Source organism: Pyxicephalus adspersus, chromosome 1 (genome assembly GCF_032062135.1).
Source record: "Pyxicephalus adspersus chromosome 1, UCB_Pads_2.0, whole genome shotgun sequence".
Lineage (NCBI taxonomy): Eukaryota > Metazoa > Chordata > Amphibia > Anura > Pyxicephalidae > Pyxicephalus > Pyxicephalus adspersus.
The window spans coordinates 17,767,012-17,786,481 of record NC_092858.1 but is presented as its reverse complement, the minus strand read 5'-3'; the positions used below and the strand labels follow the sequence as shown (position 1 = coordinate 17,786,481).

Genomic DNA, 19,470 nt, shown 5'->3' with positions numbered 1-19,470 from the left:
TATATTCACTACCTGGGGAAGCCTTTATCTTCCTTGGTCCTCTTCTAGGTGTTGGATCCTCACCCATCTTGATTGGCCAAATTCCTATAGATGAATGCAGGAGTTCATTCAGTTCCAGCAGCCCCCTGGCCAGCATAATCTGTGAAGTGTATTTAGAAAAGAAGATTGTGAACAGACAGGTAGGTGTGTTTCATTGCAGAAGAGGCATGACCCTGGCCTCTGTTAAAATTCGCTAAGCTGCACATGCTCAGTTTAGTGTTGTTGCCATTATATGCGGCAGCCAGAGAGAAACTTAATAAATTGAGTTATGTCATCCTGGTCTGGCCAATCAAGTTGTCCAAGGTTTGGAATGCAGAAGAAAAGAAAGGAGAAGACGACTGACAGGTGAGTATCCCCTGAGTTTAGTTCCACTTTAAAGTATATCTATATATTTCAAGTTGGTCTGCAGGCAAGTCAACAAACTAAAATAGAGAATAAATGTTCTGCACAAAGCCCATACCACTGACTTTTTAGAAGCTGTAAGTTCTGGGAGAGTCCTCCTATTTTACAACTGAGTTTAGTGGTTCCTCCAGTTGACCCCTTATGCCACTACTTTATAAGAGTAGGGTTTGCTGGCATGAGCAGAGGGAATGGTAAAATATTATTTCTTCATTCCTTTTTACTGTTGAAAGTTTCTGCACAGTATCTAGTTTTACAATAGATTACTGCACAGATCTGGAGCAATTACACAAATGCTGGGGATCCATATGAGCACCTTGCTAAGGTGTATAGGGGGCAGCATTCCAATAGGCCCAGTTGTCAGGGGTGGCACGACCTTAAACAACTATCAGACAGTAGTTGGAAAGGTCTTGGCAGTTACTTTTCTTTGAATCCAAACATCCACAAACTTGGCGTTAAACACCTGAATTTCACTGCAAACTCAAGCTGCTATGATCCATAATTACAAGTCAATTAGATAAGAACCTATGATCATTCATTTGTTTAGCCAAATGTAATGTGTCATAGTCTTTGCAAACAACACACCTGAATCTGTGGGCAGGTGATATCTTTTGGACTGAATACAAAACTAATAATGGTTTATGATACATCTACTGAGAGTTTTCAAAAAAAAAAAACACTTCCTTGGCTTATGTTTTTTTTTTGGCATTCACATTGCAATCAAAGCAGACCTTCCACCAAAATGAAAATCCCCTACTAAGATCTTTTTTGTTATTAGTTGCTGTTTACCAATAGTAGAAGATTTGATCTGGGTAGGACGTATGTAAAGATTTTGTACATAATTTCTTCTTTTTTTGCGGTCAAGAACAAAAAATACCTTTTTAATGAATCTTTTTTTTCCAATTATTTAAATCATTAGTTAATCAAAGTCAAATATTGTATATTACATTGTATTACAAAATGTTCATTTTCAAGTCTCCATTTCACGTAGATAGAAAGTTTTTTTTTTAGGACCTATAGACAGTATGGAGGTCTATGTGCAGAATAGCAAAAGCCTGTTGGCTCCGTGAAAGGCACCACAGAATCACCAGAGCCAATGTAGGCTGGGGCTGGTTAAGTAGATTGCTGGCTTTACTGATACCTGTAGTGCGGGCATATATTGGGTGGTTGTGCTGGTGGTTGGTAGTTGACCCTAACTAAATTAAAACCTTTGCTATTCTATAAGGCTAGTAAAGTATACAGCTTATACTGTCAGTTCTGTAGCACTGCTTCTACTTTTTATTATTTATAAATCAAGTAATTTTTTTTCCTTTTTCATAGAGTGGGGAAGGATAACTTCCATACTGGTTTCTTTTTTCTTCATGGTACTCCACATTTGCCCTCACTTTGGCCCTTATTTATTAAAGATCCCAGAGGCTTAAGAGAAGATACACTTTTATCTGTGAACCTGGGTGATCCAGAAAACCTGGAATGGATTTCCTAAAAGTAATTTGCTATTTGTTAGCAAATGTTTTAAATTCTGGACCGGATCCATACCAGGTTTTGTGGATTACCCAACTTCACTCATGAAAGTGTATCTTCTCCAGTCTTGGAGAGCTTTAATAGTTCAGGCCCTTTGTATCATACTGACAGAGCAGACAGAAAGAGTGGTAATATCTGCAACAGGAAATAAATATCTGACATGGGATTTTGTTGGTGTTGTTGTTGGAGAGTTCTCTTCCAGTCTGGTTAAACCTTGTTAGGAAAATATTTAATGACAATGACAGAAATAGGTTCTATTCCTTTTCCAATATCAAACATTTTGGCTGGACACTAAAAAGCATAAATAAAAAAAGGAATCAATTATAGTCAACAAAATAAAAATATGTTGGTGATTCATATTAGTTAAAAACAGAATTGGCTGCAACAGGTACTCAGTATTCATAAATAAGAAAAGATGAGCCCTTATTTGGTCACTTTCCGCCATGGTGTCCTGTAAAATGAGAATTGAAAACTGGTAGCATCTTGAATAATCTTGCAGCAGATGTGGATCTGTTTACCATAGTTTACAATTAAAATTCTTCTACATGCACAGACAAAACACATGGCGTAAGAGCTAACTCTGTAAAGTGATTCAGAATAGTATTCCCATCAGTGGCGGGGGACATGTGATCTTTATCTATTCCCGATGGTGTACATTTTATTGTTTCTGTAATGTAGGTTAAGGAAATGATGAAACAAAAGCTTTCTCGCAATGCTTAAGTTGTACAGAACAATCAGCAGTAAACTGAAAGTTATAAGTTACATGTGATCAGGTAAATCAAACAAGTATACCAATCACAGATACCGTGCTACCCCAAAACTGCATATATTTATTATACCATAACAGTCCACAGGTTATCCACAAACTGTGCAAGTACAGCTGGCTACAACTGCCGGCATCTTGTGCTATGCATTGCAATGTGGTGCAATTCATGCTGAATTTTGAATGGCACACTGAACACCATAACGCAATATTTGCATTTTAAGGAAATGATTTGTCTTCTATTAGGATCTATTCCGAATGAATGTGTAGGAACTATGCCTTGCAATATACATAAACCCATGATATATAGGTATTTACTTTTTTTCTCCTGAAGCATGATTAGCTACATACAATATAAAGGATAGTGCACCTGACAGTCACAATTCTGCACACCTGGGTTGTATTGCTCATTACCAAGCAGACTGCAAACTGTTTTTGTCCAAACAAATGTCCTTCACAAAAATCATCTTCATGCAAGAACACTCAAGGCAAACACATCTTAAGGAAGTAAGAAAGAATTTTACTGGATCCATGCATAGTACATGTAGTCCCCAGGTTACATATGAAATATGGTTTGTTCTTAAGTTGAATTTGTATGTAAGTCGGAACAGGTACATTATTTTAACAAATGCAATTGTGACAGATATTTGTCTCAACATACTTTTAGGCAGCATATTGTCAGTTACTGTATAAAATCCTAAATGTGAGTTAATCACAAACAAAGCAAAAAAAAACAAAACTTTATGGAACATAGATATTTATTAACTTCTGGAGCAAGCTGTGCTTTGATATGCAAAAAGAAACAACTGCAGAATTTGCCTTGTTCATTAAAGGTGTTACAGAACAGCTCAGCTCTTAAGATCACCCACAACCTCAGCTGTGTCCCCAGCAAAAGATTTCTTCTGCAAGTCATGCAAACTGCTCCTCTCACCCATCAAGCCTTCATCCTGCACACGAGCGAGTAGGGAAGCCCTGTTAGTATCTAGGAGTCATTACTACCTGTAACTTCAATGTGCCAGAATAAGATCGGTTTCTTTTACAGCGGTAACCTGGAGTGTGACTCAGGGTGGAAAAAAGATGCTGTAAGCGGTAACCCCAAGTCATACTCGGGGTAGGTAAACCTATGGGAAAGATAGTAAATACATCGCTTACCTTATCTGCCGACGTCCCTATTCGTCCTTCGCATCTTCTTTCTTCCTCTGGCTTGCTTCCTCTGCACTTGACGAGTCACCAGGGAGTTCCAGGTGATGTCGGTACATGCAGGCGTTACATGCAATATAGTGTATTCATGTGTAAAAGCAGTACATTGTTTTTCATGAACATTTATTTACAATATATTATAATAGTGTGAGTATAATATTTATTTTTTAAAAACATTTTTTAAATATTAAAAATAAATAAATATATTTTTTAAAGTGTTTCAAATGTTATTATACTCATACTATTATATTATACTGTAAAATACATTTTCAAGAAAAACAATGTACCATTTTTAGACATATAAAACTGGATAGAAATGAAACGCTCAGGAGGTTAATCATATGGAAGTCATAGTACAAAATTTCCAAAACCTGATGAATAACGATATAGCATTCTCATCATGTCCCCTGGGAAAGCCTAATGGCGAAAGGCGTCAGGCTGGAGACGTTGGGCACAATTGTTTATTTTATTTTATTAATATCTAGTTGCCTCTGTATAGTGATTAGGCAGACTCCCCCAACAAAACGGAACTGGGAGACGCCTATCAATATTATCTTGTGACGTTTTGTAATGATGATTGTCTTTTTATCCTTGATTGTGGATAATGTATAACATTGTTTGACAATTGAATAGATGTTTCTATTTTCTCCAACAAACCCCAGCTTTCCTAAAAAATTATGATTAGCTACATACCTTTTTTTGTCTTGGTGATGTCCCCCTCCTAAAAATTTTTAATCACTAGAAGGGTGTCAGGTCAACAAGCGGGAAATGTAAATATCTAAATATTGGGACCCTATAGATATAACATACAGTATGCAGCAGATCATGCTTCAGGGAAGAACATGCAAATATCTTACATAAAAAAGGCATCAAGAACTCAAAATTCTGCATTTGTTTCTGAGCTTTAATAATATCATCAGTGCTCTACAGATTTTTCCTTAGCTCAGAATATTGATTGATTCTACCTGCTGAGAGTTATGAAGTTTTTTCTGTCTCTAGCCAATCATTGTGGGTTTTGTTCAGTTATGACAGCTGAAAGAAAGTGATAACTATATGTAGCAAATTTCCATATGGGTGTCTTTGGTCTTTTCATTTGATGTCCTTCAAAATCCTCTTCATCTTGCATGAGATTATCTCCATGAAGGGCTCGAGAATGGCTTGAGGATGGATACCCATCAGGAACATCTGGAATTGAATCTTCTGTGGTGAAAAGGGCCAATGGAAAGCTAAAAGAAAGGCGCTCCAAAACAATGCAATAAAGATTTAATGATAATGTAACAAGTTACCTCGTATTCTTCTAGAACAGGGGTAGGCAAACTCTGGCCTTTAGGCCAGATACGGCCTAGCCAGTAGTTCGTTCTGGCTAAACCCCCCCTGGTCGATCCGGCCTAATCCTGGCTGTTAGGGGTAAGCAACCTGCAGCTCTTGAGCCTCCTTTTTATGCCTCCCTTCCCTATTTACTGCGGCCGGCGTTAACACTTCCACCTCCATTGTAACGGGACATTCCCTCTCCTCTTTATGCATTGCGGAGGAGAGGGATTTCCCTTCAGGGGCGTTCCTGGTGGGGGCGGAGCCATCAGAGCAGGACGAGAGAGGTAGTCCGGCCTAGTTTGCATTTTTGACCACCTAAAATGGCCTAGTAGCCAAAAAAGTTTGCTGACCCCTGTTCTAGAATATACAGGAGCAGGTCTTGAAATGTACGGGGGTTACTTGCATAGTGTCATAAATCCTTATAAAGACTGTTCTTCTAGAGTAATAATATTGATGTTGGATTTGGAAATTTGGATTTGCCTTGCTAAGACTACTTTCCTGGGTATTGTGCACCTTTACCCAACCCATTCTGAAGTTCTATCAGCAATAAAATCAAGACTGGTACTTTACTTACTTTTCCTCAACATAGGCCAAGGACCACCCCTGGGTGGATGCACCCAGGAGAACTGGTACTGGGGCATTTAGAGATGCCAGCCTGCTACACCATTTTAGGGAAAACAGTGCTACAAAAGGAATGCAGTCATGAAGTGCCCTGAATTGCACTATAAAGAGTGTTGCAGCACAAATGTTACTATAACAGAAGGTAGTTTGAACAGCCCCTTATTTCCATGCAACCCCACTTATTCCGGTTACCTGTCCTCTACTGGAAATCCCACACGAAAGCTCAAGCCACCTGACTACATTGCTTCAATTGGCATTATGTGCTGATGTGAAAAAAAGCCACAAACACTAAAAGTACAAACAAAAAATGGAATCTATATGATTCAATTCCAGGCGATCTAAATTGTATCCATCTGACCATATTTGGATTTATCACATACAATATTAGCAAACCTCAATCCTCTCAGGATGCACAATATCATAAATGTTGTGAAGTGTGCCAGCTTGATTACACAAAACCTCCGCCACATTTAAAAGGAAATAGTGTTACTCATTGCAATCAATTTCCCCATTTTGTCCAAAGTAAAAAAAAAAAGTAAAAGCAAAACAAACATATGATTCCTTGCTATAGATTACAACTACATATACTGTGTGGATGTATTAATTAAATGTCAGCATAACTGTCAACCCCTATATAGGTCAGGTGATATGGCTGTAGGCTTTGTACAGCACTTAGCAATATGTTGGTGCAATATAAATACAAGATAATAATACATTTATCCCAGTCCCCGCTAACATGTTTTTAAGCAGTTACATTGATAGTTTTGCCTTAGGGTACAACCACACAAAATGCGGTAGTACTGCATTGCAGTATGCATGACCTAATCCTAGTAAGCCCTAACTGTAAGTGCTTGGGTTATCCATGGGTAAGGACTTGCAGCTAGGAATAGCCAGGGAAAATCACTGGCACTATATTAATATAGAATGGTTTGTCCTGAGCTGTAACTGTCCATTTCACTTAGATAGCTTGGCCTATGAAAGTGGAGGAATAAGAAATGTAATTGCAGGATCGTAAGGTAATAAAAATGCATTACACAGAACCTCAACGCAGTGTTAATGGCATTTACAAACTGTAATATATGTAGCAGTGGTCCCAAACCTTTGGGAGCTCATGAAGCACCCACTCTCTTATCGCAGATCTGAAAATATGATAGGAGAGTGACGCAACCCGCCCATTGCCCTTAGCCTGTGATCTGTACAGAGGACATGGTCCGCGGCTCTGGTCAGTGTGCCCCCCCAAAGCCGGGTCCTTCTCCCCAGCCAGGGCCACGGACCACCACCGGTCTCCATGCTCTGGTGGCCCAGCTGTCAGACAGGGCACCGGGGGTTAGGGACCCCTAATGTATAGTTAGTCATATTTTGTTTTTCATATAGTTACATTCTTTCATTCAACTTAGTAATAGTTTTCTTATATAATGTTAGGCTTAGCTACATAATGCTGATTTATTAAACATGTCAAAACATTACAAAATCCATACATTTCCCTTAAAAAGCAAATACAAAGATTAGGAGATGTTATTCCAAAATTTGATACCCTGTATAAAGAACCAAGTAAAATGCTTTTTTTCATTGATCATGGGAATTTTATGTGGTCTGCACAATATACCGTACCTTTTTGGACCATATCCATGATTTTCCGAGATTTTATCAGCAAATGACTCAAAATGATTTCCCCACCACTACAGCTGTGATTTCCTAAGGATTGTCAAATGATATTCTTAAATGTTCCTGCCACCTCCAGGACAAATTTAGTTCTACAGTTTATTCTTACGGTACATCGTACTAATCTGAAAACTAGTTTATCATGTGGATACTTAGCATTGAGTATTTATTTGTATGAGCAATCAGTAATCATGTATAGACTGTTTTTAAACAATCCATTGTATTTTTAGAAAATTAAAATCCTATTTTTTATTATAATTTTATATACAGTGTATTGTTTATTACAGCTTACAGATTGAATTCCTGGAGTTATTGGTCATTTATTTAAATTTTAGTTAAAATCAGCATGTGCAATCAAACAGAAGGTGCATGAATGACTACAGTTTTTTGACTACAGTCTGAGTAATATAAGTAGCAAAGCCTGCCACCATACTTCATAGAAGGACATTTACTCTTTTAGTGGAAGCTATAGTCTTTCTGCAGTGATCCCACAAGTCACCAGCTGAGAATAGGTTGAGCTTTCCAATCAGAAGGGAGCATGAGCTTTACTGATTAGATATAACTTAGTAAGGGGTGTGTTTGACCTCTACAGAGAGACCACTGACTTCTACCCAGTCCTTTATTTACAGACTTTTCTGTTGGTGCATCTGGAATGTATGCCACTGATTTAAATTTATCATAAAACCCTTTCTTTTTATACTTGATAAATAAAATCATTTAAAGATTGGGTAACAAACTTTGAGTAGTGAAATACTTAGGGTTGCTGAATAATACCATTTTGTAAGAAAAATTACATAAATTTTGGTCTGAGAGATTTGGCATTACTCCCTACAAATCAGAAACAGATAAAAAAGTTATGGATTTTTTTCTTGATCAAAAAGTTAGCATACAAACCCCTTAGTGGACTGATTTTCCATGGCAAAGCAATATAATTCTGCCTAGTTCCCTGTATTCTGAAAATTTGGACATATGTACAGCCAAAGCCTAAAGCTACATACACACATGCAATAATTGTCATTGGAAAGGATCTTTCACGATCTTTTTCAACGACAAAGGACTGCATGATGCATGAAGGAGTGTTATACATACAGAACCATTCTGCTATATGCAGGGGGGGGGGGGTGACGGAATGGCACCCTGCTGTGCGCTCTCCACTCTTCCCTTGCATTGGGATCGTACGTCATCCATCCGTGGATCTGCCAGGACGGTCGTTCGTATGATGGACGACAGGCGCTGTACACACGTCAGATTCTTGTCCTATATCGGCCCTGAGCTGATTATCGGGTGAGAACCATTGGACGTATGTACCCAGCTTAAGCCAAACCAGCCAAAACCTTTTTATTAGTTAAAGCTCCCCAATACTTGATTTGCTCTCATAGACCTAACAGGGAAATGTCTATTTACTTGCTGTTTCAGAGACCTTACAAAAGTGATAGGAGATCTATATAAATAATAATCTATATATAATGATGTGGGCGAATCCCCCCTGGAGGATCAGAGCTATAAAAATTGGACAGAGGTTCTGATCTTTTCCTGCTCTAGCCAAAATTAAAAAAAATGCTCTACATATACCATAGGGATAAAAAAATAAATAGAAATTCACCAAAGCAAATAATGCAACTGAAATCTTAAAAGGAAACAATTATTATCTTTGCTGTAGCTTATGGATATTAAATTAGTAATGTGATATAAGCATATGCATTTCTGGTGTTCTGGTATTCCTTTATCTTCACAGGAAAAGGAGAGGATGTAATTATCTGTGTATTTATCTAAGCAAAGCAAGACGTCTATAAACACTGTGACTCATCTGAATTCACACTAATGTGTTGGTGATAATGAGGGACATACGTGGTAGATCAGAGGGCCCACACATGTTGTAACATAAAGGTCAATACACCTGAAGGCAATTCAGCATACATCAACCTGTTTGGAAATACTAAAGGAGAACTTTAAAAGAATCTGTTTGGAAGTAATGAATGAGAACAGCAGGCTAGACATTCAGTCCAGTTATAGTCATAGAAAGTGAAAATTAACTTATCTATTTGACTTTAGATTATCTGTTGGTGGAAAAGGTCCCCTTAAGGATAAAGGTCAGAGATAGTAAACCCTTAATGGTGTTCAGGTAAATTCCTAACCAACTGATGTGTAGAAGAGCAGGCACTGTTTGATGTCAGTTTTATAGATTAGTTCCCGTTGAATATAAAGGAATACCAATGGAAATTAAAGCACATGCACCCCAAAAATAAGAGCCCAACTGGTGTCCTAAATGGTGTTATATTATTTAATTTAAAAAAATGCATTTCAATAACAAAACTTGAACTTAAGTGTCTATAAACTCCAAAACAAAATTACAATATACTGCAGCTTACCTGTCCTTAGATATGATGTAGCTTTTCATTAGGCTAGGAACATGTGTAGCAAATACAGAAAAACCTTTCTTCTTAGTAATGTTAAAATGTCCTTGAATCCTGTGATAGTATCCTCATTTTTCTTGCATAACTAGCCCAATCTATCTATATAGATCAGTGAAAGAATACAGTAGAAGAATGAGCATAGACAACCAGGGACAGGTTTTATTCACTTTTTACCAAGAAAATAGAGAAAAACCTTAATCAACAACATAAAGTAAGTCACTAACTACTGCAAAATATTACATTTTGGGGGGTTTAGATTTTAAAGGTTCTCTTAGTTCTTCCACATCCATAAAGTCATTGACATAGATGTGTACAAGGTAAGACCTGTTCATTAACCTCACACAAACCTTCCACCCCGAGTGATTTGATTTTTACATGAAGAGGACTCATCTCCCAATGTTTATTTGAATATGTAGAGATTAAAGTGTTTATTAGGTGATCAAACTTTGATCTAACTTGTACGTTCCATTCCCATACACTGCAGCACGTATACTTTAGGTGTGTAACTCTTATTGGTGTATATTGATGTCCCGCACTGGCAACCATTAATAAGTAATAGAACTAGACAGAACAAACAGAATAGATCTAGCTAAAGAATTTTTAATGCATTCATGATTTTTATGGTATCACATTTGAGAATATGTGTAACTGTAGACTGACCTCGTCACTGAAGAGCTACTTGTATTAAAAAATACCCTGTAAATGAAATGGTTGTCCTGTCTTTTGCATTATATTACAATATATCATATATAATATAAAAAACCTAGACAATAAAGATGGATAGATTTAAAGATGCTGCATGTTGTATCTGAGGGTGAATCTGAGAATGGATAAAACATTTTAGTATTACAAATTTATAAATAATAAAAATATAATTATTATCATCATTATTAATAGTGATTGTATTACTATTTTGGTGTTTACCAACTTCACTACCAATTTTTGGGTGTTAAATATCATCTTGTTAACATGATTCTTAAACGATACAAAAAGAACCATTAGTATTACACATTATTATTATTATTATATATATGTGTGTGTTGTGTGTGATAATGTTATGTATTGTGATACAATAAAGTTGATATTTAATACAGCACACGTCTTCCTGATTATTAATCATGTATAAAGAAAAACTATTGCACAAGTGTGGGTTTTACTTAGTTTGCACTTTGTCATAACTTGTCAGAGAAAAAGCTCTTTTTTTTTTCCTTTTTTTTGCTGTGATTGGCGGAAGTTGTAAATGGTGAGTCACTTTCTGCAGTCTTGCTCAGGCATCCAGGTAGAGTATAAAAGGAGAAGCCTTGGACTCAGGAAATCATAGGAAAGCAGAACACTCTTGAAAACCCTAGGGGATCAAAATACTTCCAGACATGAAGAACTTATTTCTTGTTCTGCTTCTTGCAGTAGCATACTGCTCAGCTTTTCCAGCTGAAACTTCACAGGACAGCGAAGAAAATTCCAAGTTTGCTGAAGTGAGTATATTTAAAGGGAAAGTATATTTGTATTTAAGATATATAATAAGATAATGGAACTATTCTTCATTAAAGAGTAGTATGCTGAGCCATGTAAACCAAATGTTATGCCCCATGGATAATTATGCATCCAGAATTGTTGCTATATATTACAGATACAAGCTATTATTATAGAGCCATTTATTGCAGGCTTGTTGGTAATCATCCTTGTGGTGTATGAGGCCATGGCTTCAATCAAAAAGGGCTTGGGGACCAATGGGAAAGTACAACCCATGAGACAGGTCTAAAGGAACTTGTTATTTATAAAAATATGCAAACTGGTAAAAAGAAATTATTGTATTTAAGAACAAGCTGCAGAGTGAATTGCGTGTCAACATATAAAGAATCTCATTCACAATATTCTGCTATGCTGTTATTGCCCTCTCATGTTACACTATTGCCTTATTAGCCAACATAAATTTTGGACAAACAGCGGTAACACCAAAAAATTGGATCATGACCCAATTTACATAATGAAAAGTTAAAAGAATAAATTTTGCCTGAGCCCCAAATTAATTATCTATTTCTATTTTATCCATTGATTTGCATATCTTTTCCTATAGACCTATCTATTGATAATACAAAGATAAAGTTAACAAAAGAGATTTTTATTTTAACATTTTTGCAGGAGTACCTAAAAAAATACTACAACCTTAAGACGGATGGGGTGCGCCAATCAAGAAAGAAAAGTGGCAGTCAGTTCACAGAGAAGATTCGCCAGATGCAGGAGTTCTTTGGTTTGGAGGTGACAGGAAGACTTGACTCAGAAACTTTGGATGTGATGCAGCAGCCCCGGTGTGGGTTTGTTGATGTGGGTGAATACAGCTTATTCCCAGGAAACTCTGGATGGAAGAAGAGAGAGATCACATACAGGTAAAAAAAACTTATACAAGGGTTAGCTTTATAGACATAGCTATATATGTATAATTCCGGAGAGCAATATAAAAGTAGTTATTGAGATATATTGTAATGTTGGATGATAATACAATTTATTATAGCTCAATGGCTTAGGGATTTGGAAGTTATGCTTTTGGCTTTTTCTAATAAAAAAACAATATTGGCATCCGTAAACTATACAAGATGCTCCACACATATGAAGAACATTCTGATAATATAAAACATAGGTGGTTCTATGTTAATTTTCCTTTAAAAAGTAGCTGTAATAATAAAACATTAAATTCTTAATTTAGAATACTGAATTACACACCAGACATGCCCGCTGCTGAGGTGGATGTAGCTATCCAGAGAGCCTTCAAGGTTTGGAGTGATGTGACCCCTCTGACTTTTCATCGAATTTACAACGAGATTGCAGATATCGAAATCTCCTTTGCTGCATTAGGTATATATTTATTTCAGTTTATGCCTTAACATATCAGTTTGTAAACATTTACAACATATAAAAAGATACATAATTCACAAATGTTTTTTTTTACAGTACACAATGACTTCTATCCATTTGATGGTCCACATGGGACGCTGGCACATGCTTATGCCCCAGGTGTTGGAATTGGAGGAGATGCTCACTTTGATGAAGATGAAACATGGACTAGTGGGTCCAGAGGTAAGTTATTTGTTTGGCACACGCTTTGTAAATTATAACCTCAGTCAATTTTGAAAGCCATGGGTTACAGTTTTTGAATATCTATCCTATGAGATATTGGGGTGAATTATTTTAGGACTATATACTCTTCACATAAGATAAGGTTTATGAATGCATTCAGGGCACACTCCTCCCCAATAAACAATGCAGAAGTGACCTCTCATTTCAAATTCTGTTGACCTGCTGACTTTAGATAGAGTACGAGTTGAATGGTGTGGTGCCGATGTGAGCTCCTGCATGATAATTGTTGCTGTAAATGTAATGTCAATTTTAATTAATTTACTTCAAGGTTACAACTTGTTCCTCGTGGCTGCTCATGAATTTGGACATTCCTTGGGTCTCTTACACTCCAGCGATCCCAGCGCTTTGATGTACCCAACTTACCACTTCATTGAACCAAGTGAATTCCACCTGCCTGAGGATGATGTCCAAGGAATTCAGTCACTCTATGGTATGAGAAGAAAAACACTACCAGATTCTATTAAAAAAATGGGCAACACAGACAATGACTATATCAAAGGTAGCTGTATCATAACATTTAGCATTGTTTCTTAACTACAGGAGCAAGAGAAGTCCCAGAAGTGCCAGAAATTCCAGGGATCCCAGATCAGCCAAACACTCCCTCTACCTGCCAGCCAATTACATTTGATGCTGTGACAACTTTGAGAGGAGAGATCTTATTCTTCACCAACAAGTAAGCTTTAATATTAAACAAATTTTCTATTTTATTTTTACTTTAAAAGGAAATAATGCATGTGCCTGGCTTTAATGCTAAACCACTGATTTCAATACATTATAAAAACAACCAAGTATGCAGAAAAGAAATTAATTATTCAGAAGGATTAGGGTAACAGGGTATTAAGGTCTATGTTCCTGCCATAATTTCTAATATTTTCACAAAAATGTAAAAGTATAATAAAAACATTTTTGTATTTTTCAGAACTTTCTGGCGCCAGATTTCCCAGGATTCCCAAGCTGAACATCATTTGATCAAAACGTTTTGGTCTGACCTTCCAACTCACATTCAGGCTGCTTATGAGTACCAGGACAAGGATCAGGTTCTTCTCTTTAAAGGTGCGTTCTTTTATTTGGCTGTACAATTTTATGGAAATGGTACAACCTCTTTGGTTGCCTCAGTTGCCCAATGGACATATGTGGAATAGTTGATAATGAATAGGTTACATCATGTTTTATTTAAATCAAAATTTTTTCATTCATTTAGGTGCTAAATACTGGGTTATGACTGGTTTTGACGTCTCAAAGGATTCACCCAAAAGCATCTATGACTTGGGCTTTCCACGAACTGTTAGGAAGGTTGATGCTGCAGTCCATGATGACACCACAGGAAAGACCTACTTCTTTGTAGATGACAAATTCTGGAGGTAAGATGAGGGATTTTATGAAAGTTTATGTATCTAACTCAATAGGGCATTTTAATTGTTTTTTCTTGATGCTGAATAAATATAATGAGATAAGGCTCCTATGTCCTTTGATCCCAATTATCAGTACTGCCATTATTCTGGCACCCCAAACTGCTGGGGTACCTTACATTACAGAATAATTACTGCAAAAAGAGGACCAAGAGTTCTTGGCGTTGTTTTTGTGGTTGCTACCCAAAGGTGGGGTACAGCTTCTTTAGTATGCTTACTCAAGGCAGCTCAGTATTTGTTAATATTAATCATCTAATCAAATCAGAAATTATTAAAAAATATATAGTCCTAATTAGGATTTCTAAACAGGTGTCATAATAATGTACCCATTTTGAAATCCCCCACAAAACTAGGATAACTCCGTTTTTCCCAAATTTTATTTGAAAATTAAGTAACAGATATTTGTATATTAATTATGTTGTTTTTTTGGGTTTTTTTTACTAACATCATTATTAAGTCTGCTTAGATCCTTGAAAATGGTCCCTTCTAACCAGACTGGTTCTTTTTCTTTTGCAGTTTTGATGAAAAAACACAGAAGATGGATTCTACAACTCCTAAGAAAATAATTGATGGCTTCCCTGGTGTTGGAAGCAAAGTTTATGCTGTTTTCGCAAAGAATAGTAAGTAAACAAAGTTAAAGTTTGGATTGTATTAGGAAACCCCTGATAGCACAGAACATACATATATATATATATATATATATATATATATATATATATATATGAAGGAATTTTTTAAAAGTTCTAAAGGAGCAATAACTTTTCAGTGTGAAAATATCAAAGAAAGCACCTTCTATTAAACTGCAGAAATCTTTCAGGAGACATTTATAAGATTTGTCCCTTATAGTTCTTGTCTTATAAGTGTACAATAAGGTAGACCTTTGCTTTAAAACAAAATAAATAAAACCAAATCTATTTTTCTCTTTTAGAATTTCTGTATTTCTTCGATGGTCAGCGTCAGTATGAATTCAGCTCTGCTAAGAAGAGAGTCACCCGTGTAATTAAGAGCAACAGTTGGCTGAAGTGTGGAAGTGAAAATGGCAACAGAGTGATCAGTTCAAAGAAAGCTCTGATCAAATAATCAATGTCTGAAAGCCTATTTCATACTTACATTTATTTTGTTTAACTTATAAATTATGATATTATTTTATATATTATGTTTTTAAAATAAATTTTCTAAAATATTAGTACAAATTTTTGTTTTCATTATAAATTGCGGGGAGTGTGGAGGTGAATTTACAAATAACATAATTGTCATTGTTAAATACATACAGCTGATATAATATACCTAGAATAGAGAAACAATACAACAACAAAGAATCAAATTCAAACCAGAGGAACAGAGAGATTACATTTAAAGCAGATTTGTAGGTGCATAATGGCAAGAAATGGGGATTTTATGATAAATTGTACTGCAAAATGACATGCAACTAAGAGCAAAGTCAAGAATTCCATATAGGATGCAGTCTATCAATAATATTGTAGCCCTCTTTATACACTGTTTGCAGACTACTAGTACGTAGTGATGCCACCTGTTAATAAGGAACCAGGCTCTCACTGAATCTGTAATTTATGATAAGTGCCAGTGCCTTCACACAACTGGGACTTGTAAACAAAAATTGTAGCCCTCAATTGCTCCTCATTGTCACCCTTGGAAAGACAGGGCCACTAGGGGGGGCTATGGCTTGCAAGAAAGTGGTGTGAGCCCTGAGAAGGGCCAAGGCACAGAGTCTAAGCAGTAACCAGGTCTTCAGAGGTCCAGAGTCTCTGATGGTGAGGATGTTGTGCTGCTGGTTACTGCCAGGTTGCGGTCCCTGGGCACAGCAAGGGGGGCAATATGAAATACGGTACCAAATCACGAAGCAGAAGAGTAGTCAAGGAAGACCGAGGTCAAGGCGGGCAGCAAGCAAGAGAGGTCAGGTCACAAGCCAGGGGTCAAATACCAGGGATCCAGGAGACAGACACCAATGACACAGGGGCCACTGCAGACACAGTAACACAGGAGACACAGGAAGCAACAAGAAGCACAGATGACACAGGGATATCCACAGACAGACAGGAACACTGGAACATCACAGGGAAGTTGGCTGGGAACCAATAGACTGGACAACGAGGGGTTAACACAGGAGCTGGACAGAGGAAGTTCTGGAATATGCAACAGGTGGACAGGAACTAGCTTAACAGAACTAGGGGCCCGGCACAATGGGGACTTGTTGCACGAATGCTGAGTGCTGTGTTTGAGCAAGCTGTATAGCCAGGGATGGTCAAAAGGCTGTTTTCTGATTGGCCGGCAAAACTGATAAAGCTTGCTAGCATAGGCACGCCCAGAGTCAGAACTGCCCGCTTGCGCAGGAGAGGTGTCTGTGCTTTAGTAAGGAAGAAGTAAGTGTGACACTCATCATCAGAAACAATCTGAGCTTTCCATGCAAAGCCTTAATCTGGCCTTCAGATCCTCAACTCCTGTAAATTGGTATTCATGGAAGCTTTTTTACAATCTCAAACAATTCTTTTCTTCAGCAATCAGCTTGAGAACTTATGTCTGGCTGAGGGACCCAAATAGCGGAGGAATACTTTACCAGGTTCACCAGGTTGTAAAACTCTGTAACACACTTTGGCATAAAACATCTTTTGTTGTCAGCATTATTTATCATTTTCATTCATCTCATAGGCTGCTTTTAAGCTGTATATGAGCTGGGCAACATACCGATAGCGATGTTCCACTCCAATCATGGACCCAACTGAATTATAATAGGGAGACAAGCTTCTCTCCCAAACATGGGAAAATAAGGAGAGTACCATGGCACCAACATGTCTACTCTATGTATGTTTAGCACCATGCAGGCAGTGTACCCAGAATGTATAGCAAGGTATGACTGAAATGTTCAGGGAGGGCATCCGCTTCTGGATGATAACATGTGGTACGACTCACCGTACGAGTAAAAACTCTTTAATAAGGCAGTTTTCAAAATCCCAGCCCTGGTCAGCGTGAATTTGATTTGAAAAACCATAATGAATGAAAAACTTTTCCCCTAACACTTTAGCTACAGTCACTAAATCTTGGTGGTATATGCCTGAGAATAGCGAGTGTAGTGATCAGTCACAATTAACACATTTCCCACTCCACTATTGTCATTGTCTATGAAAGTCTATGTACACTAAATCTATTGGACCAGAACTTCTCCAGTGTTTTATAGGTGCTGCTCGAGTAGTTTTCTGTTGCAGACATCACATACAACAACTGCAGTAGTCTGCAACAGATTCCCTCATATGCAGCCAGATTCCCAAATGATTATGTTGATCTTTTAAACTTCTCAAAACAGTTTTTCTGTAGACTTGAGGAAGCAATAGCTGTCATGATCCAGAATGGTCATGGAACAAGTGCACCCTGTATAAAAGTCAACTGATTATTTTCAGCATATCTCTCTCTTTGAGATAGTTTATAATTAGGCCAGGCAAATTTCCTTTAGTGTACTAAGGACCTCTGTGAAAAGCAGACTCTCTACGGCTATGTACAGACGCTAGATTTTTGTTGTTGGAAACGATCTTTCACAATGGTTTCCAGGGGCAAACAACTGAAAGATAAATGAACAAGTTCAGTACATACAGCGCTGTTCTATTCTATGAAGAAGGGAGAACGAAGGAGTGACACCCCGATGCGCTCCGCCAAGACGGATCCATGAACGGCGTCACACGGCCTCTGTACACATGTAAGATCCTCATCCGAGCCAAGCCCTGTGGCCTGTGTCAGCCGAGAATCATCTGAGGTGTGTACATAGCCTAACATGGCTGATTATTAGATCTCACCTTTGCAGAAGAATCATATCCTTAGTTTTAAGTTGAATGTTGTCTGGTACCCCTAAAACTGTAGGGCAGCAGTAGATATCTAGAATACTCTCTTCTCCAGCTCCCAAGGAGTCAACAACTCAGAGATCAGAAAATGCAATACAGTCATCATGAACAGCAGGCAGCCACAGATGAGGTTACTTTATCCCATTTACTCTCTTCAAGGTTTGTTGGCAGACTAGGATGCCTGGACAAAGTTTTCAGCCCCCAAAAAATTTTTGCTCTGGCTTATACTTTAAAGTAAATTGGTAGCTAGACAAGACAGCAGGCCATCCTTGACCAGTGGAATCCAGTTTTGTATAGGTGAAAGGGTTGTTCTCAGTCCTTACCTCAAGCTGCACTCCATACAGATAGTCATTCAGACTCTCATTTTAAAACAAGAAACTCCAGTTGGTGTACTGAATATTTATTTTCTGCTGGGTTAAGACTCCTACTGATGGCCCTAATCCTATGGCATACTCCTGATGAAGGACACCTAATCCATCATAACTGGCATCCACATGCAGAATGTATGGTTTATGTGGGTCTATATAAGCCAACACAGGTGCTTCTGTATGGCTGTTGTAAGAAAGCTTACTCACATGCAGAAGTCCACTTCTCACTTTCTTTTCCTTAAAAAGGCCTCCAATGAAGCGCTGATAATAGCCACAAAACCCCAGAAAGGACCTGAGTTCTGTCAAATTTGTGGGACGAGGCCAGGTAACCACAGCCTTCGCTTTAGCAGGAACAGTTGATACGCCTTCTGCAGATACAATGTGGCCCACAATTTTTACTGAAGAGCAAGCAAACTTACATTTGTCTAGTGATAGATTCAAGCCTCCTTTCCTCAAACACTCAAGCACCTTAACCTACCTAGTGGTAACCCCGAGAATGATTCGGGGTAAAAAAAAGTTGCTGAAAGCAGTAACCCTGAGTCAGTAGGTAGGTAAACCTATGGGAAAGATAGTAAATACTGCGCTTACCTGACCCGCCAGCGTCCCGCGTTGTCTATCGCCGGGATCTGTCTTCTTTCTTCTTCCTCCAGCATCTCCTGCACACGATGAGTCACCGGGGGAGTTCCCGGTGACGTCGGTGTGTGAGTACGTTGCCATTTGTATTGCATTCAATACAAAATAACTGTATTGAATGCAATACATTGGATTTATAGGTGTAAAAGC

The 19,470-nt window shown here is 37.7% G+C and overlaps 1 protein-coding gene across 1 annotated transcript; it reads left to right on the top strand.

Moving 5' to 3' along the window:
* The first annotated feature begins 11,261 nt into the window (after positions 1-11,261).
* On the top strand, positions 11,262-15,664 carry LOC140324929 (matrix metalloproteinase-18-like). Its single transcript, XM_072403050.1, has 10 exons — positions 11,262-11,402; positions 12,070-12,314; positions 12,632-12,780; positions 12,877-13,002; positions 13,331-13,492; positions 13,603-13,735; positions 13,982-14,115; positions 14,264-14,423; positions 14,988-15,091; positions 15,400-15,664. Exons 1-10 carry the CDS (start codon positions 11,301-11,303, stop codon positions 15,549-15,551), a joined length of 1,467 nt encoding a protein of 488 aa, XP_072259151.1. The 5' UTR covers positions 11,262-11,300; the 3' UTR covers positions 15,552-15,664.
* The last annotated feature ends 3,806 nt before the right edge of the window (positions 15,665-19,470 follow it).